We start from the raw sequence: 26,569 nt of genomic DNA on the forward strand, positions 1-26,569 counted from the left end.
GAATCGGAGCGAACTTTTGTGACTTTTACTCGTTCCCTTGAAGAAATATTTGTACTAAGTATCACTCTTATCCACACTTTGCCTTTTGAAATAACAAACAATTATACTAGAACGGCGGCGTGGGTCAATTTTGACCCAGCTCTTTTCTTAGTGATATTTCGTTGCATTATAGCAACACTGCTGGCTATTTTGCTACCGTTCTTTCTCCTAATACTCTCCCATTCCACCTCGTGTTCAAGACCAGCTCCTCAGAAATTTTGTCAGTTTAGTTGGAGTTAGTAATACTTTAGAAAGTCTGTTGATTAGGAGAATCTCATTATTTTCGGACTGATGTGCTATTTCAAACACTCATTATGAGCAAGAAACTGATGACACTGGATGAAAAACTTCCAAATTTCAATGACATAAGTGAGGCCGAGTCTGACGTTGAATACCTTGATATATCTTCAGATGAAGAGTACCTGCCGAATAACAACGAATATGATGATTCGGATGAAGTATTGAAAGAGGAAGAGATAAGCACAGAAAACCATACTTCTGCAAGTAAGCGTTGTAAAATAGGTGAGACTATTATTATTATTATTATTATTATTATTATTATTATTATTATTATTATTATTATTATTATTATTATTATTATTATTATTATTATTATTAAACACAAATTATATGTCTTACATCGTAACAAAATATTCATAATTATTTCAATCATTTTAACAAAAAAATTTGCAAACAATTTGCATGCTATTGTGAAAATGTATACCTAGTGTGTTTTTGTGTTGGTATCACTATGTTGAAATGTTTCATGAGAAGACGTTTATAGCATAAATAAATAATAATAAATAAACCACAGCCATATTCGATCCACTATTGGATGAGGCCTCTCCCCGGAGGGAGGACTTGGTCTACTGCTCCCACGCTGACCAGACGGGTTGGGACAAGATTCCTATATACCAGACGGATTCGGAGAAGAAATCCGAAGCTCTCACTGTGATCGCCACTATATGACCGCCCCGCTGGTCTAGTGGTGAACGTGGATGAGTAAGGATTGAGGGATCCCGAGTTCAATTTCCGGCGCTGCCAAGAATTCTTTGACTACTAGCCTGTGGCATAACCAGAAATTTCAAAGCTACTGAAATCAAAAAGTTTAGAGGTCTAAATGGGAGACAACTTACTTTCTCTTATGTTTGTATAAATTATATTTCAACCAAAGAAGTAGAATCTCTAAAGGAGTTATTCGAAACAACAGGTAGTTTACCATTCTTTTCATGTCAGAGCTTTCATGATTAGAACCTAGCAAATCTTATTTATAAAACAATCACTCTATACTGACTTTTTCTGGTTTGAACTACAGCAAGTTTACGACTGTGTATACTATTTTAGGTTATGTCAGGTTATGTGTTTCTACAAATTCTAAATAGGGAGAGGAAAGTTATAGAAATGCATAGATGCGTATTACAATCATATTAGCAAAATACTTTTTGTGTTATACGTCACGTTTTTATTTGTGAACAATGTTTTTGTATTACCTTTCTCCTTGTAGAGGAGTGAATGAACTTTGTTCTGTGTAAGACTGCAAGTTTAGATGTGTGTAGATTAGGTTAGTTTAGTTCAAATAGGTCATGCGCTTGAACAAACTATCTAGAATAATAACTATCTAGGAATTAGAATGATATATAACATTACTATATAATAAACTGAGATTGTACATAATACATTGAATAATATCATTGTAATAATATTATATTCATAAAAAATAGCGTTTCTTAAATTTGTATTATTGGCAAAAAACATATTTATCAATAAATATTAAGCTAGAATTCAAAGAAGTCTTTTGTTTTATTGAATGAAAGTCACGTTTGATTATGCAAAAAAATCATTAGTGGTTTAGAATACAAATATTTAATAAAAATGGAATGGGTCATTTTTGACCCACTCCCGCCGTTCTAGAGAGTATCGAAAACACCGCCGTTCTAGTGTTAAGTTGTCGCCAACGATGCCTGTCTGCCTGTATTACTACAAATGTCTGTTGATGTTTCTTGATAATTGTCGCTGAAGAATGATCATCGGCCCACACGTTACTACCCTGAGTATTAAAAACATTGTTTCTAGTAAAATAGGCTTCATCGGTGAACAGTGCATCGGCACGGAATAGAATCGGTCAAGCAGCACTGTACTAGTTTGAGTTTTGGGTTTCGACGAAAATGTAGTGCAGTACACATTCTTTTAAATCTTGGTACTCTATTTAATCTATGGAAATTAATCTATTTAATCTCTATAACACAAGAATTCCAACTGTCTCTACCACAACACAATTTTTTGGAAGCACATCACAACCCCTAACGACATCACAATTGTAAGATTTTTTGTACAATTTATACGAACTGAAAATTGTTATCAGATGAAAGTGATACGTAGGGATCACATGATAAACACATGTGCAGTGAGAGCAGTCGATTACGCATTATGAAATACATAATATGCTCTTGCAGTGTTGTTAACTGATTGCATGGGGTAAACTCAAAATTAAGTGCAAAAATCATAATTTCAGGTTAAGGCCGTAACTCGGAAACTAGAGCTAATCTTCAAATTTGAATGTCATTTTCAAATTCATCTGTCGCAAATTACTGAAGTCGAGCTAGACCTAGTCTTATTTCGGTAATATTTTTGTGTTGAACAGTGATAATTCAGCAACTAAGATGTTCTGTCACTAAATTTGCCTTTAAAACTTTCATTTAAAATAATTCAGCTGTTAAGAGCCTGTTGTGAGACCAAGTTAATTTTCAAAAGTGCTTGTTTTGCATAGTTCAGTCATGAAAATACTGTTCTAGAAACAAAAGTTGTCATAATTCAAACATGAAAAATTCTGTTGTGAAACTAAATTCAGCTTCCACGATAAGGAAAGTAGGAAAAATATCTTTCATATTGAACATTGAATTCCAGCGATAATTAGATTAAAGTAATTTTGAAACTTCACCATTTTAATAAATCAGGCAGGAAGAATCGTTCTGCGACTAATTTAAATTCATTGACAGGGCAACACCAAAGGTGTTATTCTTCATTAATTGCATTCATATATTTTACTGATATTGATAAGGACAGCGACAAAAACGTTGCTCTTCCTTATTTATTTATTTCACGTATATCTTTATCTTTAAATATGATATATTGCATAAACTTTATCTTCCCCGTGCAAAGAACGGGTATTTCAGCTATTAATATACAGGGTGAGTCAAAATAAGTGTTACAAGCCAATATCTCGCGAACTATACATCATATAAGAAAAATATTAAGAGATAATGTACAATACAGAGGGGTCTAAGAAATAAGTCAAACATTAGGTTTTTCCCGCCCCCCATTTTGGTGGGAGGGGGGTGAACGTGAAATTTTCAAATGGGAACATAGGTCGAGTGATACCTCGTTCGAAAGAGCTTGAAAAATTGAACAATTTTTGTAGGAAACAATTTTTGATATGGAGCACCGTTTTCAAGATAGACCCCAAAATTGGTCCTGTATCAGATAAAATTTCCAGTACTTATAAATCGTAAACGTATGAGTAGGAAACGATTAAACAAAAAATGAAAAACTAAAACTTCATAGGCAATGTGGAATGATGTTGTTGTGGTGTCCCCAGGGCCCTAATCATGGGGCCCCGGGACCAATTTGAAAATTTTAAATGGGAATATATTTTGAGTGATACCTTGTTTGATAGATCGTGGAAAGCCAAACAGCTTCGTACAACATTTGTTTTCATTTTGGGCAAGCCTGTTTCAAAATGGCCACCAAAAATGGTTCCACATTCAGATAAAAAGTGCAGTGTTGAAATTGAGTATTTCACGCCAATATCAAGCGAACTATGCATCAAATAAGAAAAATGTTAAGAGTCAATGTACAATACAGAAAGCCTGAAATTTGTGTTAAAGAAGTTCCCTCGCCCCGCTTTTGTATGGAGGGGTGTACATGGAATTTTCAAATCGCAACATAGGGCGATTGATACCTCTTTGATAGATCGTGAAATACCAAACAGCTTACTACAAAAGTTGTTTTGATTCCAGGCAAGCCTGTCACAACAGCATTACCACAACCTAATATCCTGTAAAGTAGTAGAATAACGTTTAGTAATTCTACGGGTATGTGCGATGTTAAAAATTGTAATTTCTATCACTGTAAAGCAAATAATTTCAACACTTACCATGTTACAAATGATGCTCGATATGTCCTCCATCCTGCTCAACACACCTCCGTAAGCGGCGGCATAGGGATGTTCGTACATTATGTAACATCTCTGGGGTGATAGATGCACACACACCTTGGATACGCGCCTTCATATCATCAGTAGTTGTTGGTACGTTGGACATTACCCGATCCTTAACATAACCCCAGAGGAAAAAATCAAGTGGGGTTAGGTCAGGAGATCGTGGAGGCCAGTGAATAGGACCTCGACGCCCAATCCATTTATTCGTCATACGGTGGTCCAATAAGGCTCTGACCTGGCGTGCGTTGTGTGCTGGAGCACCATCATGTTGATATCACATTCTTATACGTTCAGCGAAAGGAATATTCTCTAACAACTCCGGGTATAGTACATCACTGATAAATGCGGCATAGGTATCACTAGTAAGACGTACATCAAAAAAATATGGCCCAATGATATGGTTACCAAGGATGCCACACCATACATTAAGATACTACCGATGCTGATGAGCAACTTGTCTCTGCCATAGTGGATTTTCCCTAGCCCAATAATGCATATTATGTCGGTTTACGTGTCCTGTGTTTGTAAATGTAGCTTCATCACTAAACAAGATGGTGGATATGAAGTTACGCTGTCTGTTTTCCATACCTTCCAACTATAGACAAAATTGCAATCTGGCATGAAAATCATTGCCAGATAGTTCCTGATGTAAGATGATATGATACGGATGAAACATGTACTCGTGCAAAATACGTACTACAGATCTTTGGCTAACTCTACCGGCCTGAGCGAGGTGTCTCGTGGTAACATGTGGGTCTACATGCACTGCTGCCAATATTCCTGTTGCACGTTCTTCATTGGTTGCAGAGCGGTAACGACACATACCTCGTCCCCGGACAAGACTACCATGTTGCCGCAAACGTCTCTCCAATCGCAGAAATGCCATGTAAGATGTTTGTTGGCGTTGGGGATAGCGCATTGCATACATTCGTGCTGCGTTACGATAGTTTCTTCTACATTCGCCCAACACCAGCAACATATCTACACAATGATTAAACACCGCCATTGCTCTATTCAAACGCTACCCAAACTAATAATATGAATGCGATAGTGTTCGTTTCCTTGTACGGAAAACTTATCACCAAAGTTGATAACCCGTTCTTTCTACACTTTTGAACCGTTCAACACACAACTGCAACCCCTACCTACAATATCCACACTACCACTTCCGTTTAAGTCATTAACATTCTCACTAACAGCTAGGCAATGTAACATCAACGATGGTTTTACGTTGAACATTACTACTCAACAAGAAAAAAATAATACCATACTGTTCACACTGCATGAACAAACACACAGGTACATTCAAATGTTCTCAGTAGAACAATGAAAATCACATTCCCCGTCCCCTGTGTGAATGCAATATACAACGTTATCGTTGTACTATGTTCCGAAGGCTATCGGTTCCATTCCCCAGGCAATGACGTTGACGGGCTTTCCTTACTCTAACTGGGCACATGTTGAGATGTTGCCTACAAGTAGGGCCTAATAGGTACCTTCCTATCCCTTTCTCATAGGATTGTAGTGATTGAGGAACGACGTCTCTTTGCGCATACGTATTAGTATTATTCATTGTCTTATTATGTTCATTCATATTATATTATTCATATTGTATTATTCATTGTCTTCTTCTTCTTCTTATTATTATTATTATTAGGTTAACCCTTATTGGTTGATTTTGCCCCCGAACATTTTACTTCTTATTCACTTACAGTATGATGATGGAACCTCGTGTTCGACATATTTTTAGGCCTGTCTGTATTGTCATTATGGGGCCCTGGGGCACCACAACACCATTCCACGTTGCCTAGGGCGTTTACCTTTTTCATTTTTTCTTTCATGTTTTTCTACTTAGCCGTTTCCGATTTATAAGTACTGGAAATTTTATCTGCTACAGGACCAATTTTGGGGTCTATCTTGAAAACGGTGCCCCATATCAAAAATTGTTCCCTACAAAAATTGTTCAATTTTTCAAGCTCTTTCGAACGAGGTATCACTCGACCTATGTTCTCATTTGAAAATTTCACGTTCACCCCTCTCCCCCCAAAATGGGGGGCGGGGAAACCTAATGTTTGCCTCATTTCTTAGGCCCTTCTGTTTGTACATTATCTCTTAATATTTTTCTTATATGATGTATAGTTCGCGAGATTTTGGCTTGTAACACTTATTTTGACTCACCTTGGATATATATGTATATATATACACAATACACCTTCCAGAAGCATCGCAGAACTAATGCTTTAAGAGTCCACGTTTGGACAAGGATCTGAACGCCTATTCTCTCAATTCCATATGAGGAAACAAGAGAACAAAAAGTTTTTTTTTTTTTTATTTCTGATTTTTAGACGGTAGCTTGTAGGTAGAGCAATGTAATTTTTAAATTTCATAAAACGTAAAATTTAAGTATTGGGCTATACATATCATCAACCTGCAAAGTTCATTCTAATTAAGCGTTAATTATTTACCGAATTTCATTCCTATTAACATAATTCATTGTGACCGTTCCTATTTCAGTTATGTCGTTGCAAAATTGTCAATGCTGACCCCTTGCGCTTTGCTTTGTGTTCTGGAGTCAGTTGCTTCGACACCCACCTGTCACACAACTTCTTGAACAGCGGGCGCTCCGTGACAATGGTGTGCAATAAGAAGCAGGAAATCTGCGGGAATTGCTCGCTCATGACGTTAAGCACATAGGCCTGGCACAACTGACGATGGATTTCAATGAGCACTATGCCCTATGCATTTAAAACTTTATTACTGCTCGCACTTCACACGCGGCTGGAGCTGGAGTAGGGAAAGTCCATCTTAGACTACTGCTACGATGCTACTAAGAGCAGTTCCACAGGGAAGTTCCACTGGCGCATGCGCCATACAAGGACCTTACTGTCTCACTGCACGCAGTCGCTTCTCGAAACATACGGTTTCCTAGCTGTGGACGCGTGGGAAAGTTACTTTCTGGATGCGCATTGTATATTAATACATCACTATAGAGTCCGATTACATTCCTACTTTTATGTCCACAATCGGGCGTTATAATTTGTTGTACACTGCTCACGAAAATATGAAGCCGATAATAATCTACCTAATATTAAAGTCCTTATTTATTAGTTTTAGTTGGTTTGAGTAATAATTTCACTTTTTCTTTTCTTTTTTTTTTTTTTTTTTTTATTTATTTGCTCTATTTTCGTATGGAAGCAAATGAGGGAAAGACAACATAACCATGATATGGTCTGTCGCTTAAATTAGCGAGTTGAGAGAATGAATGCTCGTTTGTATGTTTTGGAAAATATAGTCTTTTACTCGCTCTGGTTTCCAATGCAACAGAACTGGGTTCGGAACATTTGGAAACAGCCATTCTTTCTTAGGATATACCAGAAGACATCGACATTATTTGCATAACAGACTTTTGTTATATAGTGATGGTAACTCGATTCGGTACTTGCTAACAAATCGGAGGAGATTGTATAAATATAACTAATTAAGTGGAAAAACTATCTCACTAGAAATTCAGGACTAAACGTTATGAATTAGTAAAATTTTTGCGCCGATTTCTTTTGGCTAAATCGTATAACCATTTCGAATTGAATATTTATTATCCATAGGTGCTTTCCATTTCAACTCAGGCAAAAAAAAAAAAAAAAAATCACCATCTCAGATATTGTTGAAACTTTTTTTTTATAGCAACCAGACATGTTTTTAATAGACCCATATTTTTTTGTTTTGTCTAAAAAAAATTCCCCGCCAAGTAATGGGCCATCAAAAACGGGGAGTACAATTTATGAATTGTAAAAGACATGGAAAATGGTCAACTTCGGAGCCCCACCATTCAGCTATGGAGACAGGTAGTTATAATTCTTGTTGTGGTATGTACATAGGGATATAAATAAACTATATTTTATTGTAGTTCGGTTTGCGCATGCGTACCTTTTTGTACATAAATTAACAAATGAACGTCAATTTGTCTGAAAATTCGAAGTTTGCGATTTTTTTCGAGCACTTCCGGTTTGAATTTTAAAATTCTGTTTTCACGGTTGGTAAGACCTAGTTACCCGCTTTCCGAAAAAAAAAAAAATTGTATCGCTTCTGTGTGCAACAGTTTTGTCGCAAAAAATTCGAGAAATTGTAAAATTCTCAAAAATCGCCTCTTTGGGCGCCATTTTCTCGAAAACACCATCTTTTAAAATTCTGAAATTTTGTCAGATGGTTTAACTTTACATGAATAATAAACACACCAAATACCATTCTCGACCAATGCTTCATGAATTAACTACAGCCTTTTGAAGTTAACGAAGTTTCGTTAACTTTGATATCACAGTTAGCAACACTGGAAACAATAAAAATGCAATGATTTGATTATGTTTGTGGTTGACATTAATTAAATTAAATTAATTAAATGATGTGGTTCACAAAGTAAGAAATTTTTTCGATTTTTTAAAAAAAACTTTTTGTCCTTTTTCGATCACTGTAATGACATCGCACTTAATTGAGATTTTGTCTGGATCATTCCAAGTCATCACTGAGGTAATAGTTCAGGCTTTTTATATATCATCAGAATTTATTGGATGGCCATTTTAAGTAAACTTAAAATTTGTGTTTCGTAATCGTAATTTCCATTTCAGATTACTTCGGTTTAAGAAAACGGACGAGTAAGGGGAAGGTTCATTTTACTATTCCAGAGAGCTTTTGTGATCAAAATAATAATAAACCAGTCAGGAAAACCTTTTATTCTTCATTTAATTAATGTGAACCACAAACCTCATCAAATCATTGCATTTTTGTTGTTTCCAGTGTTGCTAACTGTGAGATCAAAGTTAACAAAACTTCGCTAACTTCAAAAGGCTGTAGTTAATTCATGAAGCATTGGTCGAGAATGCTATTTGGTGTGTTTATTATTCATGTACAGCTAAACCATCTGACAAAATTTCAGAATTTTAAAAGATGGTGTTTTCGAGAAAACGGCGCCCAAAAATGGCGATTTTTGAGAATTTTACAATTTCTCGAATTTTTTGCGACAAAACTGTTGCACACAGAGGCGATACAATTTTTTTTTTTTCAGAAAGCGGGTGACCAGGTCTTACCAACCGTGAAAACAGAATTTTAAAATTCGAACCGGAAGTGCTTGAAAAAAATTCGCAAACTTCGACTTTTCAGATAAATTAACGTTCATTTGTTAATGTATGTACAAAAAGATACGCATACGCAAACCAAACTATAATAAAATAAAGTTTATTTATATCCCTATGTACATACCACAACAAGAATTATAACTCTACCTGTCTCCATAGCTGAATGGTGGGGCTCCGAAGTTGACCATTTTCCATGTCTTTTACAATTCATAAATTGTACTCCCCGTCTTTGATGGCCCTTTACTTGGCGGGAATTTTTTTTTTCGACAAAACAAAAAGATATAGGTCTCTTAAAATCATGTCTAGTTACTATTTAAAAAAAAGTTTCAACAATATCTGAGATGATGGTACATGCTCTGCCTGAATTGAGATGGAAGGCACCCATAGTTAGGTACTGACTAACTTAAAAATAATGATAATAAAGAAAATAGAATGGCAATAAGGTATATAACAAGTGGTATTTATCACAACCAATAAAATATAACCAGATGAGAAGGGAATCGATGATCGGAAGAGAGTAATATGGTTCAATAAATCATCTATCTCCTTGTTCAACAACAGGTTTGTTTATGTATGACACACGCTTAACTCCTTCAGTGTGGGTGGCGAGTTAACTCGTGTCTTCAAAACACACCTGCTGTGCGGATGGCGTATATATACGCTTTCATTTTGCTTTGGCTATTTTGTATTGCGTATGGGGAATATACTTGCCCATAGTATGAGTAATGTTATCTCGACAATATTTAGCGAGTTTGCGCTCAGCTGGTTTCAATTATTGCTTAATTAAAAGAAGAGGAAGAAGAAAGAAATTAAAATAGAGTTTGTGCTTCGTCAAATACAGTTTTCATTCTTTGTTTTGTTTGAGAGCAGACAGCACAGTAATGGCTTCAAAATGATATTTCAACGATGCTGACATCGAGGAAGAGTTATTAATTAGTGATTCTGATGTAAGTGATTTTGAAACAGATTTAGAATCAACATCCAAAGTTGTCTCTCTCTCTCTCTCTCTCCTCTCTCTCTCTCTCTCTCTCTCTCTCTCTCTCTCTCTATATATATATATATATATATATATATATATATATATATATATATATATATATATTTATTTATTTATTTATTTACAGAAAACCTTTTTACAGCGGTTCGCATCTGAAAATTACGCACTGAAGGAATTAAAGAAGCATATACTGCCTGTTTAAATATTATTTTGCATTCAGTGTTTGAAAACAGTTCTAGAATCTTTATGGCTGATTCACACATAAGATGCCGTGCTCAAACCGTGGGTAGTCAAACCGTGGATGCCGTGGCCCACGAAGTTTCTTTTCAGATTGGAACTTTAAAAATTGTTTGTCTTTTCACATGACGCGCCCGTTCCGTTCCCCTGCCATGCGTCGGTAGTGTGCCTTGAAAACAAACTACCTTAGTCACGGCTCGATGGCAGCGATCTTTCGGGTTTTCTTGGAGTAGTCGAGGTTACACGAACTTGACCAAAACCACTGGACCAATAACAACGTGTTACTCTCTGCAATCAGTCTCTGAAAATGGTTTAGAAAGTAGTTGCGCCACGGCATGGAGACGTTTTGTGTGAATGGTAGCGGCCATGGTACGGATGGAGCACGGCAGGGGAACGACATGGGCATGGTACTCTATGTGTGCATTCGTGTCTTTCTGTTTAGCCTATTCCGTAAGCTACAAAATTATCACACACATTTGATATTGACCATGTTCGGTGAATCAAATTCCTGTTTGTCCAAATACGCTTTCTCTGACTAGTTGAAGGGATTATACTCAGAGATTTTTCTCAGCTAAGTTATGACCTGTTTTGTAGTTCGATTTTTAGTATTACCAATTTTCACAAAGGGTTGTACTAATTATGTAATAAGACACTTCGCTTCACTGTTAAGTAAGGATTTTTTTCTTTTCAAGATATTTCTAAAACATAGACACCGACTTCTAAGTATATCATTATATTAATTTTTGAATTTTATTAACTTTTAAGTATATCATTATATTTTTAACATTTGCATAATTTTCCCATTCAAAAGTACTTGTTTGAGTAATATCGTAATGGGTGATATCAATAAAACGGAGAAGTTACTCATTATTCCCAATTTTGTAGTAGTTACTCGCTTTGGTATCAATAAAAAGAGAACTGAGCAATACTTGTCTCGGCTGACCTCGGAAAAGCCCCGCCCTTTCGAAGTAACCACACCTCTGTTCTCGAGCTGAGTAACTTCTTCGCGTTTGATATCAATAAAAATCAAAGATTCCTCTGCAATGCAAGTAACTTCTCCAAATTTGTGGAGCAAGCTAAATAGGTGACTCCGTGCGAAATATGGCAGAGTATGATTGTTTTACTACGTAGAAAAACTTGTAAACTGCATAGAAATGTTGCAAATGGTGGTAACAAAAAACATTATAAGTTCATGAAAGAAAATGTAGAGTGGTTACCACTTTTTTTTAAAGGAGAATGAACCGAAATTTATGGTGGTGCACTATGTAATGACTAAAAGATGCGGGTTTTCTTGCGTTACGTGATTCGTGATTTCAGGTTGGAATGTCAGGGGACTCTGGTGTGGCTCAAAGTACTGTGTCTATGACTACTACAAGTGTAATGGATGCGATTATTGCGAAATCTGAAAATTAATTGTTTCCGGAAGTGTGCGTAATATGCAAACAGCAAAGGCAGAGTGGCAAGAACAATATACATTTCCGGGTGCTATCAGAGCACTTGACTATACACACGTGGCAATAAAGAAACGTGGAGACGAACATGCTAATAGGAGACGAACATGCTAATAGGAGACGAACATGCTAATAGGAAGATCTCCTTCGTGGCTAAGCGGTTAGCGTACATGCCTTTGGCATGAGAGACCCGCGTTCGATTCCCGGTGGGAGCTCATGTGGTTCGCATTCCACGTTAATCAGTGGGTTCCGTCTCATATAGCCTCGCTACTGAAAAGGACGCTAAACAAAATCAACCCAACTCAACGTTGATAGGAAGGGTATATACATGAGAATGTATTTTTTTTTTAATGCCAAGGCGAAAGGAAACACGTATGGGTGGAAAACGCAATCAGATGGACGTGCTTTATGACATGACTGGCTGGACTTTTTTTAAAAAAAGGAAACAAAGGGGCCAAGTGTCTGATTTCATTCTTAAAGCCAAACAATCTACAAAGACCTTGGACAACACGTGATATGCGCTTGTGTTAATCTTGATATTGTTGGATTCGAATCAACATCCATCAGCTCCAATAAGTTCCTTCTCATGGTTTCCCTTTTCTTGTTTCCCTTTTTTCTTTTTGTTTTATTCTCGCTCGAATATTAAAGATTCTCTTTTGGATTTGTCTCAGTCGTAGATGTATTTAATATTTCCTTGCATTCCACTGTAATTGCCTTCAAAGCTTCGGCTTTCCTTTGTTTACTTTCTGGTAACTGTGACTTTGAAAGTACCACTGGAAACTTTTATAATATCCACAAATGCACTTTGATTGAAACTGTCGTTGCTACTTGCCCGTGGTACTTGCCGAAATGACCGCGCGACGGATGGGAGAAATGAGTAATCACTTCTTTTATTGATAAAAGACTCACTGCTACGCGCAGAGGAAACGCGAGTGAACGTTCATAAATCTGGAGCAGTCTAGACCTGAGTAGTGGCTTGTTTTATTGATACGAAATTTATGGAGGAGATTACTCCAGGTGTAGTTACTCCGATTCTCAAGCAGGACTTCTCAGGAATAGTTACTTATTTTTATTGATATCACCCAATGTTTGAAAGATAAAACTGAGAAACAAAGGTGAAAGGCCTTCATATATAAATTTGCAAGGTGCCACATATGTTTTATGTTTTCTTATATAAGAAGAAAACGATAGCGCCCTTATTATTCGATATAATTCTAACATTATCTTACTAAGATATAAGGATTGTGTGGTAAAGAATTCTTATGATTGCCAGTCACCTCTATTGCCTGTGAAATGAGGCGAAACAGAATTTTCGTGACGAGGTAGTAGTCTCCCAATAGAAACACACACACGTTTCGAAACAAGGTAGCGCTTTCACGACAAGTTTGAGACGAAACATCCTCAAATTTCGTGTCGTAGGCAATATCATCTGCCATGACCTTTGAGCATTCAAGTTTTCGAATAATCCAGTACGCCACACAGGTCAATCTTTATAAGATAACTTGTTAATTCAATCTAATAACTGAGCTTCCTCATGACTATATCGTTACTTGAGTTGATTGTGAGTTTAACGTCCAGTTCGGCAGTTGGGCTATATGAGAAAGGACTTACTGATTAACATGGAATCCGAACCACATGAGCTCCCTCCGGGAATCGAATCTGGGTCTCCTACGCCAAAGACGCGTACGCTAACCGCTTAGCCACGAAGGAGCTCAACTATATCGTTAGCTTACGCGTCTTTCGTGCCGGAGACCCGGGTTCAATTCAAGGCAAGAGTTCATGTGGTTCGATTCCCACATCAAGTTGTTGGTCCACGTCTCATACAGCCTCGTGGCTGAAAGGGACACTACATTCTAGTTAATCAACTAATACATAATAACATAGCACACAATCTCCAAAGCCTCCTCTTTGGATACTCATAAACACAGAGGTTAGGGAAATAAAATCAGTTAGTGGCACGTTCTGAAAAGGAGCCTGGATTATTACACCAGTCGGAAGAGAACGGATTGCTGTCTATGAACATATTATAAGAATGTGTTACGTAATATTTAAATTAGTAAACAAAATCAAATTCAGAGTACGAGAATTGTAATGGGACCGTTGACTCTATTCTCCGTAAAAGGTGTGTGTCAACACAATTTAAAATTTGTGCTTTAGTTGGTGATAATGGGTAATAGCTATAATTAATTTTTGCACGTTCTGCGTTGCGCTAAGCTTAATTTTTGCGAAGGTTGGTACGGAATGACGACCCATGTCAACTAAACGTAAATAAATAAACAAAACTGTGACTACACTATACAGGCATTCGTAACTAACAGTGACTTTTAACTTAAAAAACAAAATGAAACTTACGACATAAAAATGTGCATATATACAGACTAACCTGACAAAAGTAAAATAGACTGTTGACAATCACAGCAAGTCATTCTTCAAGCATATCCAATGTGAAACAAAAAATTAACGTAGTGTCAAGCCAAGTTGACACTAAGAAGCCAATTTTCATGGAACGCTGTTCTGAGTGGCATGTCAAGACAGGCTGCCGACGTTGACTAGCAATCTGTCAGGACTACCGGGCACGGTGCATGAGCCCCATTCTTCCTCACAGTGGTGAAAAGACTGTCATGAACATAAAAACTGAGAGCACATTATATGTAACTAAAAATGATTTTTGAATTATCAAACTTAAAAACGACTAGGTGCGGTGCAGTTTGCAAAAATAAGCGTTGCCCATAACAATAATTGAAAGGCTGAACTTTAAAAATAAAGTTCTATAACTATGAGCACGTTATACAGTATGTAATTATGATTTTAACAAATAAAATAAATTTTTGAGGTGCAAATATGCACGCTAAGTTGAAAAAGGTAAAATGATCTGCGATCACAGTAAATAATTGCTTCATTAATAGGTAGTTTTGTTAATTAATTCGGACACCAGCGTATACCTATACTATCTGGCGATAAATTTGCGGAATTTCATTCCTGCAACTCTCTATTTAGGGAAAACTAAAGTTGTAATTGCATAGAGTTCTAATACAAAATTGTCATTCTTTTTACTACATTTTCAAGCTTGAAGTTAACAGGAACATGACCCACTTCTGAAATGTGTAGAACAAAGTTTCAGCTGGGGAATTTTTAGTCCTTAAAGGTCTCTCTATAACTGTATTGAAGTTCAGCTACTTTTTCCTTTATTGTTGGGAAAAAAAGGAAAGAAAAAAGAAGTCTGTTGATGAAATTTTCAGGGGAAACGAAATCTCTCATAAACACAATGTCATTATAACATTAGTATCACTTCTGAAACTCATCAGAGGGGAAATGTATCTGAAGAACCATATCAGTGACAAATAACAACTTCCTTGTTTCACTAATTCTTTCATTTGGAAGGTTTGAATCAGAAATATGTCCTATTTCCTGGACTTACTAATAAATCCTATAACCAATTCCATACTCACAATTAAACCGTCTGAAGGGAAGTAAAAACATGTAAGGTTGGGCTTCTCATCTCAGCTTCATTTGATTCTCAAATGCATATTTTTAATCACAGAAATTCCCTCAGGATAGGAAGTCAGGGAAATAAAAGTAACCATCTTTTAATTTAATAAAACAACTGTATTCGAAAGTTCGTACTTAAAATACCTGAGTAGGGTTTTATTTATTTATTTGCTCGCCGACAGTAAGGATCCTTCCATGAAAATTGGCAACGCGTCACAAATCAACCGTCAGAAAATGGAGGTTTAGATGAGAACAATCCCTTTCTGAACACAAACTCCCTCTTAACTAGTTTTTCGAACAAACAGGAATTCCTGTTTCGCCGAACATGGTTGAGTGCCTAAGCATGCGATAATATCGTAGCTTAAAGCATTCGGTGAAATGGAAATCGGCGAAACAAGTAGGGACTGTTTCAATTGGCCTTAAGCGTATTTCATTTATTTACATGTGCATAATGTATCTTACAAATATATTCATATAATCTAGAAATTAGTGATATTTGTCTAAATTTTGCAATTAATTGACACTAGTTTTTTAGCACATACTTTCTTCACATTTGTAAAGTAAAATAATTTTACATTATTCGTACGGAATTCGAAATAATACTTTATAACAAATAATGACCATTTTCTCCATGTAAACTGGAAATTCAAAATATTGTATATATCAGTGGAAAAATAGCCAAGAACAAAATGAAAGAAAATTAATCGGAAACCTTGTTCGAGTCCTCTTTACTTGCCTTAGAAGTTGAATTTCGCCAAACATCATCAAAACCACAGCATAAAGTTTGAATTAAATATTTGTGTAAAAGAGAGAGAGAGAGAGAGAGAGAGAGAAAATCAAAATTGTATGCAAAGTGCAACAGTTCCGTGACCGTCGAAACAATTTTTCAAGTTCATAGTTTTCTCTCTTAGAGGTCGATTTTTACTAAAATCTGTCTTATCTGTAACCAAGAGCTTCCAGAAAAGATTTGTACGAAAATTTTAAGTTATTATAATGAACTCTTTCAGCGATCAGATGAGTTAATTAGTGAATTTACCGTTTTATAGTTACAGATAGCTATCTAAATAATGCGAACATCTGTAATTTGCAACACATAATGAGAGAGCCAGTAACACTGAAAATACATGTGTAATGTTTAGCGTAGTTAGTGAAGTGTTCGGTACGTCATTCGAGGTAGAGCTGAAGCATATTTCCTGGTATTTTGTTCCAGTATTATGCTCTCAGGACCCATTGTTGCCAGTAATAATGTGGATATTTTTCGTGTACACATGGAACTTACACGGGAATGAAGCAACTGGAAGGTGGAAATCTAGGACATACTGCGAGGAAAAAGGCAAAAGTGTCTACGGGTGAAAAAAGTATACGAAAGTTGTGTACTGGCTGTGTGTCCGATTGGTAAAGGCATTCTACTCTACAGCTTGGGTTTACGGGTTAAAATCTCACCGTGTTGGTTGAAACAGTTTTGTATCCGAGCTGATAGCCGTTAACCAACGTCGTGAATAACATGTTCGGAAAACTAGTTTGGTACTGTCGTCAAACAGCTACGACAGCTCCCTTATCTTGTTGAAGGGAGTTCTACCGACTGATGATAATGTTGTGTGTAATTTATGCTTTGGCTCCCAACATTTTGTTATTTTCGGCATGTCCATAATTAAACATATTTTTCTCTGGATTTGTTTCTATAGTTTTGCGTCTTTTACAATTCCTGTATAGTTACATTTAACTAAGACATGATATCTTTTATATTCTCATTTCCACGCCGTTGTATATAAACGTGTTTCTAACATTCTCACAATAATTTCAGTATAATGGATATACAGTGTCATATCATCATTGATAATTCTACAAAAAAATGATAGTCGACGATGAGATTTTAATTCAGAACCCCACATTGCGGAGTAGACTGCCTTTACCACTCGACCACACAGCCAATGCAGCAACCGTTCCTCTCGCTTTCGTTTACTTTTTCAGGCCTAGACACTGCCTTTTTTCTCGCAATCCGTATTCATTCTGCACAAGTTACTTTCTATTCCGTATACAGCTCACTGAACCCTCCTTAACTTTATACATTATGTTTTAGATTTCCACCTCCCACTTACTTCATTCCCGACTTAGGATGCATATCTTTCGGGCCAATGACCCAATTTTCGAAGATGACAAATACATGTACGTACTGTATATATGCAATTACAGCAGCTAACTCCAGTTTTTATTTTATACCTTCCTCTATAATGAGGTGTTAATGGTGATTCTGTGTATATAAAAAGCAAAAACAATTCAATGACTAATTAAATAAGCCTAACAATTTGCGTTTGATGTAATTAATTTTAATTTCATTACAAAACAGAACATTATGTTCTTATTTCAGCAATTCAAAATCTTCGTGCTCGAACAGACGACTGTTTCCTCCTCGCTTTTCTTCGAGTAAGAAAATATGATCTACAAAAAGCCTTGGAAACGGTAAGAAGCACATTTTATTTCCTTTTCAAACAATATTTTTATTCTGTAATGTAAAATATTGTACGCAATTGTGCAAATTCATTTTCCACAAATAAATAAACAATTGAATGAAATTATTCTATAAATAGTAAATGAAACTAAATTAGAACTTTTTTTTAAAAAAAAAAAAGAAATATGTAGACAAAATAATTTTCTAATACCAAAATTATGTTCGATTTTTATATTTCTCAGTATTTTGATGAACGAATACTTCAATTTGTGCAATATATTCATGTTCTACAGAATATGCTGAAGAGTATTGGATCTTATTTTTTTATGTGAAAACAGTTGAAGTTATCGGTATAAAAAAACTTACTAGTACTTTATATTACAGAGCACAATATTTTTCATTATCGCCCTACCGATACACACACTTCTACAGTGTGTTACCAATTTCACAATCCCACCATTGTTGAGTTTTATCTTGAAGATGGAACCACAGTTTTATGTCCTAGTTCACTCCATAGTCAGGATCAAAATAAAGTATAGGAAGGCTCTGTCACGTGGGTTTTTTTTTCTTTAAGCACTAACGTCTTACCACACTGATAACTGACCGTAAACAAGTGTTCTTCTCCGATGCATTCGTTCGGAATACCTTCTGCTGTGAGAAATTCGATCACGATAGGCTGCTTCAGTTGCATCGATATAGTATTGTTCATACTGACTTTTTTGCTACTGCTCTTGGAGGCCAGTAATGACCAGTTTGAAGTTTGCAACTTAAGAGAGAAGTGTCATTAATACAATGCAATGATATTATAATCCAACATTTGTTTATATCCTGGAAAACAAACAGGAGGAATTGATTACCTTTCAGCATATTCTGCTTACTACGTAGGAAACAGCATCTATAATTGCTTATATTCAGATGTTACGTTAGGTGCAGAGTCTTACATAAAATAACTGATTGTGACATGAGAATCATTTAACCAATGTTCTGATATATGAATAGGATATAGTAAGTTGCCAATACGGATTCTTCCTTCAAAATGCTACAAATTGTCATTCTTCTGTGTAGCCTAGCGATTAATGTATGTACTATCGGTGTATATGACTTTATTGCTCCAGATACAAAACATTCTACGTTGATTTCGCAACATATTGTCATAAGAATGACGTACCTTTAAATTTAATATCATATTCTTGCTTTTATTCATTTTAATTATTTATACTTTTGGAGTATTATGTTCTAGTTATTATTTAAAGTCCTATCTATCGTTATAAATAGCACTTCATCTTCGACGTCCGCGCATTTATTTGCATTTCGCTATATACGTACTTTTTTCTTCTTTCAAATTAATGTGTAATTTATATGATCCTGATATATAATTTCTTTGTCTTTTGCCTATGCGATATACTTTCACCTTAATTTGTAAACAACACGTATGTTATTTTCTTTACTGTTTCGTCCCTCTTGTTGATATATATTATCTTATGTTGTCTCATTACACAAAACTTATTTTACATTGTTTCTTTATATGATTCGGTTAAATATAATCAATGATATTAGTAATAATATAAATGAGTAATGAGAAGAAATAATATAAATATTGGAAATGCATATGTGACTGTGAATGGTTTCCATACTAATAAATAATGACAATAGACTATTGTAAAATAATATAAAGAGTGTGCCAATGTGTTAAAATAGTAATTCCGATCATGTGCTCGTGGGTTTTCTCGGGGTTCTCCCGTTTCCTCCCACTTTCTTCATTCCACCATTTCACTCATTTCTCATTATCACCGTCTCCTTTAGCCTAACCGGCATAACCGTGGGACGTTAAACTTAAAGATTTCATTTCAATTTTTTAATTCCGATCATGACGTACTTTCTACACGACAATATATCATCCAGCTTTCTTTATATAAATCTACCTCGAGCATCTCCAATACAATTTGCAATTCTCATAATTCAGGAACCATTACACAAAGTACAGCGGTAACAGGTGTATAATTGGGATCTCAAATGTTGTAATCTCGTATTTATGTTAAAAAATTAATTAACTTACTAGTATAAAGAATAATACACAATGAAAATATTGAATACATTTACTACATTGTGACAGCCAAGGATGTCTATATGGATACTTTTTACCATGTTTGTACTGCCACCAATGGAAAATCTGAGAATTTCCGGATTTTTTCCTTGTGTATAATTTCTTTAAAATTTGTACTATATTGTAACTCTTGATGAAGAACAAAGCAAAACAAGTTACTACATTCTGTGAACAATGCGAAGGAAAGTTTCCCTTTTATTCAACTTAATCAGGAATATAACTAACATATAGGCTTAATCAAGGTGTGTAATAAATACCTATTAAAATAAATATCTATTTGTGGTATCAATGCAAGAAAATATGTTATGCTTTGAATTTTAAAATTGGAATTTATGAGAATATTCTTCTCAGCTCAGCAATCTTTCGATTCGCATAGGAAAATCTCCCCTATCCTTAGTGAGAGTATTCATTCATCTATACTTTCCTTCCAACATTTTTTTTTTTTTTTTTAATTTCAATGTGGTTTCCTTCTAGGTGTTTCTTCTTGTGTTACTTCTTTTATAGCTTGGAGCATGATTCTTCCGTTTCTCATAATACAGGGGTGCCCACAAGGGGGGGCTATGACGCAAACTGCGTCATTGAAATATTAGGGGGGGGTTAAAAATCTATATAAATATGTTTGATGGGGGGGGGGGTAAAATTAATCGAAAAGAAGATTTTTTCATGGAAGAACACCTACGGATAGACAATTGGGGGGGGGTGCGTCATGGACATAAGGGGGGGTGGGCACCACTGCATAATATGTCCAATCATCCATTCTTTTTCGAAATATTTTTAACTATACTTTTTACTTTTACCATTTCCAATACTCTTTCATTTGATACCTTACTTATTCACTTAAGTCTCAATATGGTTCAGATCACAACTTTTCCTCTCTAGAATCCATGCTTCACATCCATACAAGGCCATACGTGTGCTCTCATCATCCTTAGGTTCTATATCAATGTTTACGCCTATATTATTTGGCACTTGTTGACCTTCATATTGATCTTTTGCTTAATGCTTGTTTCATTTCAATTAAACCAGCCTCTGATTTTTGTATCACTGTGTGGTAACAACGTGGTGTGTCTTTAAATTTGGAAAATAATATTTAACTTTTCTGCAAAAATACACATTTATAATAATAATAACTACATTTTACACAATGAATTTGCAATTGAATTTAAAAATGCCTAATTACCGTATATTAGAAAAGTTAGTCATAAGAAGTTTACAAAATATTCATATCCATTAGGGAAAAAGTAATGCAATTTTAGGTGTCAAGTGTATATTTCCACAATTGAACATGCTTTCTTCACTACCAAGCAAATGAATAAAAAAATTGTTTGCTGTGTCAGTATTAATAAAGTAATCGTTGAATACAACAAGCTATGTGAATGAGTACCCTTGACATCACTATGTCCTTGAAGGTGTATCGATTTGGATACCCACGGACCTCGGCATATAAATTTGTCCATGTTAAACAGAGTGACAATCAAAATGGTATATAATTTCTGTCTCAAACATCTTTATTTTAATTTATACAATTCTCTTAGTCTGGAAACCATAATACAATGATAACAGTTGCATAATTGTGATTATAAATAGTTTTTTTCTATATAAATGCTGAAGAAGAGTAAGAAAATTATTATATTTATTCGTGTAAATAATAATAAGTCATCGTTAATGTATTCAGGGCTGGATTTAGGAGGGTGCACGTGCATCTCCCCCCTCCCTTCGTTGTAAATATACATTATCTAAAGTAAAAAGATAACAGTGAAAATAGTAACACTTTCCGAAAATTTCTGCTCGCGTGTTTCCGTTTGGGACTTACAAGAAAGCGGAGTTTTGCAAAAGGCAATAGTTATAATCAATTTTCTGAAGGTTCAAGAAAAAGGATTCACCGAGAGCAAACACTTAGCATTTAATTCCTCATTAGCATCGCAGATGCCTACAGGCATTTAAAAAGTTCAAATTTAATTCAAATATACTTCTAGTTAGTGGTGCACTCCTGATCAGAAGATCCTGGAACCGCCCTGAATGTATTTATACTATTAATTATAGTATTTGATACCTTAACTACTGTGGTCTTCATACCATTGCAGAGATATTTTGTAATTTGATGAAGCTAAGGAAATATCTTCATATATTATAATAAAACACGATTTTATTATTATAATTTAAGACGAATTGAATATACAATATAGAAATTGCATTATTTTAACTCTCACCTTTGTACTTGTATATAGTTTGCTTTTATACGTGAACAGTATAACTGTCATTATACAGGTATTACTAGTACTTCTTTCTTGGGACATAATTTTTAAATCTTTATTCAATAATATTGAAATATTTACGCACAATACGATATATATATATATATATATATATATATATATATATATATATATATATATATATATATATATATATATATATATATATAATGTAGTGTTTAATGCATTGATTTCTTAAATCAGTAAACATATTATTCTTCTATATTATTTTAAAATACATAACATATTTTCCTTGTTATTTACGATGAGTAAAATTCTAGCTGAAGCGGTATTATGAATTGAAAAGAAAGTTTCCAAATGTCCTTTGTGCTGGTCTTCTAGAAGAATTACGTCATGTGCATATGGTGAACGCACACATGGTTCTTCCAGATCGAGATCCGAAAGGGAGAGAAATTACAATATATAGAACAGGTAAACTAAAGAAATTATTTTAGTATTATTACGGTATTTCCACTACACACTCTAACATTTCTATACGAAAATGGTAAACCATGGTATGTTACTTTTTGGCTGTTTTATGATTTTTCACTCCAGTAGTTTGTCATACTGAGATCTCAAGCTGTAAGGAGTTGATAATGGCTTAATCAAACATTCTCTAGTTAATAGTACGTATCACACATTCCTTAGTGAACAATACATTAGTTTTCACCAATGAAATGCAGCTATTTTAAATTTAATTCATGAAGTTATGATTTGCTTGGCTGTACAAAAGTAATATATTTTGACATCCTCATATAGATTTGTATTGTTGAAGTGGTAATATAGAAGTATTTTCAAAACTCTTTTCTTTCTTGCTTTGGTATACTGCTGCGAGGTTGTAAAACACTAATCATGACAGTTTCTGACTATAATTGTTCTATTTTTTTTATTTTTTTTAATTTCAGAATCTTACATAAAAGTATGTTAATCTAGTAAAATATGTTAATCTACTAAACAGACAAATATTTGTTTCTAGAGTATGTTCTATTATGATTGTATCATTTCCTTTTAATGCATGAATTTATTGGTTAAATGAGAAAATATGTTGAATTTTTTTATGATCTTCCCCTGAGAAAATTAAAATAAGGACTCTAAAGTCAAATTTTTCGTCTCGGACCCTAATTAAAGTAAGATTTAAGTTGCTAATATTATCACATCATGTAGTATAGAGCGATCTTTCATAGCAGACTATACTTGAATCAGAAGTATCAAAAGCAATGACGTTTCTTTGTGATTTGGTATAAATATCAAAATGACATCTAATCGCCAAGAACATCTTAAAATATAAGCCTTATGGTCACTTTTGAAAAAAGATTTCTGCATTGTATTGGTTTGGGGATATATGAGTTTTATTGGTATAATTCCTTCGACAACTGCTTTACATTATTCCTTAGGTACAAAGTGTAATCATTTAGGATACATCCCCAGCAAAGGCTTAATTTTATACATGTAATTAATTATTTCTGCTCTTTCGTATGGAATAAATACTATATTTTCATTGAAATATAATCATTTTGTATCTTTCTGAAAACTGCTTGTCATTACTTAAATTCAGTTCTGTATATCTAATTCTACAACTCAAATAATATCAAATAACTTATACGAACAGCACCATGCACATGCATTTCTCAAGATTCTCTAGTTACCGAAAATATCATAAACCTTATTACCAGTAAACTACGATGAACTGAAATTTTTATCATCAGCAAATATTGAAATATTCTACTGGAAATTAAAGGTAAGGGTTTCAAATGAAGTGTGTTTAGTTCAAGGGCTTCGTTTCATCTCTTGCTTGTACCAGACTCCTAGTTCAACATATTATATTATTCAAACAAATTGCAGTAGCGGGAATTGTGTCGTAGTCCGTAAATTTACGCATTAATGATACTGGGATATGGGAATTTAGTGAGGAGTCAGTCAGTTATTCCAATCTATTTTGTGGACCGTGAGGTCCAAATTTCATCTGAAGTTGTGAGAAATTAGGAAACAATTTGTACTCTTTAATGCCAGATATTATCAAAAGTGATCTCGCGATTGGATCTCTTGGATGCCAGGTGTCCTAACTCCAAAAAAAAAAAAAAAAAAAAAATAATGCTTTTTATTTAATTTTACGGATGGGTACTTTTTTTAAAACGTTTTTCACAAGTAGTAAATTATGAAACCCTAAATTACATAGTTATTGTTTCTGTTGCAAATATGATTATATGTCCTTTTGGTGTGGTGTGCTGCGGGTCAGTTGACCAACAGTACTACACTTAACCAGCTCAGCTTATCATCAACCGAACTGACCATTTTGATGACTCCACTATTATTTACCCACTAGTTAAAATGGGTTTTTACCGTGGATCTACCGCAGACAGGAAATTAGTAAACACTGGTTACTAGTTTCTCGAGACCAGGCAATCGAATGGTAAGTCATTGTAATCAAACCCTTTAGCGCTATGGTTCATTTCTAGAAGATACGGAGTTTGGTATCACCATCTCTCTGCCGCTAACACAAGCTAATGGGAATGTGGGATAACCACTCTAGAATAATTCACGAAGCCAATGCAGCTTATGTTGGGATTCAAGAGTCCCGTACTACTCTGTCTTAGAGGTCTTCACTATCCTGCTTACTAAGATGTAAGGGAAAGCAAGTTTCTCGCCTTTAATGTCATATACGCTTGGCAGCAGAGACACGAGCTCGTATTATTACTAGGCAACTTTATTTCTCTGTCTAAACAGTGGAACGTGATCTGAAAGTAATTACACTACACTAGAGAAATTATAATCCAATATCTGCCGGAGATCAGGAATTTAAATCCATTAAATATGTATTAGGATATTAAAATATTGAATAAAATACACAAATAGCAACAGATACTTCAGTGGCATTTCTGGCTTTAGTTGACCTCGATTCTACATATACGAACCATTAATGATCATCCGAACATATACGAATTCTAGCATGTTTAAATTATCCACCGTATACCCAAGACATAAAGTCCGTGAGCAAGTTCACAGTTTGTTAAAGGTTGACAAAATTTAATGAAAAGTAACTTTCCCAAAAAAATAAATCAAGGTGAAGTAAAGGGCCAAGAATGATGATTCAGTTGAAGTTAAGGGGGAAAGGAAATGAGTCCCTCCACTTGGTGGTTGACCGCTTCAAGCAGGAGAAACCCTATCGGCTTCCGAGATTGTGGTTGACTTACGAATCCAACCAATGCTGATGAATTTAGCTCTTCAATGGTCCATAGCTTCCTTCGTAAAATAATATAAAGTTCACAATTCACGACGATACTAGCTGTTCTCGATTATTCTAAGTTCCCAAATACATATCCTAACCTATTCTGTCTTAATTACTGCATTATTGCAGAGCGGTGCATAGCTGATGAGTTTAGTTGAAGTGCTTCCAAGAAGGTAGATTGGAGTTGGTCGTTAAAGCGACCCAATTGAAGTCGCACTCAAGATTCAATCAATCTGAGTAAGTAAATAATTTTACATTTTAGACACTTCGGGAAAAGTGGAAAAGGGGGATTTTGATGTGGGACTGAATCACGACTCGCAGCTATCTGTAGAAACAATTTACCCTGAGATACAGGAAACTACTTTTGTCTTATTCATTTATGGTTACATTGTTTTAAAATAAAATATAAAATTTTCCACTACTAAAGCATTCTTGGCCTTTACCACAATCTAAATCTTTATTGGTATTTATGTGCCCAAAGTAAGTCAAGAAAGAGTAATTTCTTAAATATATTTCATCTCGTAATTTCAAGATTCATGCCAGAATACATATTTGATGCATCTTGTATGCCCTGTCACTTATAATTAAACTTTGATGTGAGCTTTTACCTTCAGTCTGCGAAATGAGCCTTTTACATTCAGATGAAATCGCGAACTTGGTCCGGGCATGCTGAGATGAGACGATGTGACGTACCCTCTAAAGATTTCATTGGCTATTTCCATACACGGGTATACTCTCTCCTTAAAGCTTTCTAACTTCTCTTAAGATTATTCCACTCCATAACCACACATGTACTCACTGGTGATGGATTTGATCGCAACATTAGTCACAATGATCCTTAATGCCAATTTATATTTCATATGAAGCCTAGAGTACCAGAATAAGTGAAGAGTATTGTTTGTAACGAATTCATTATCATATTGGTATCGTGTTATATGAGACTAACGAATAAAATTACACTATTGTAGCTCTTTTTGAAC

At 34.9% G+C, this 26,569-nt stretch overlaps 1 protein-coding gene across 4 annotated transcripts in view; it reads left to right on the top strand.

Moving 5' to 3' along the window:
* LOC145693292 (alpha-tocopherol transfer protein-like) overlaps nucleotides 1-26,569 on the top strand; it is a 104,979-nt gene that overhangs the window by 16,201 nt on the left and 62,209 nt on the right. For all 4 annotated transcript variants that reach the window (XM_081769147.1, XM_081769146.1, XM_081769144.1 and 1 more), the window contains exons 2-3: nucleotides 17,924-18,015; nucleotides 22,645-22,795. In XM_081769147.1, coding sequence (XP_081625273.1) covers nucleotides 17,924-18,015; nucleotides 22,645-22,795 — 243 coding nt within the window. The remainder of the gene's footprint in view (nucleotides 1-17,923; nucleotides 18,016-22,644; nucleotides 22,796-26,569) is intronic.

The sequence above is a fragment of the Thermobia domestica genome, chromosome 8 (genome assembly GCF_964235325.1).
Source record: "Thermobia domestica chromosome 8, izTheDome1.hap1.1, whole genome shotgun sequence".
Classification (NCBI taxonomy): Eukaryota; Metazoa; Arthropoda; class Insecta; order Zygentoma; family Lepismatidae; genus Thermobia; species Thermobia domestica.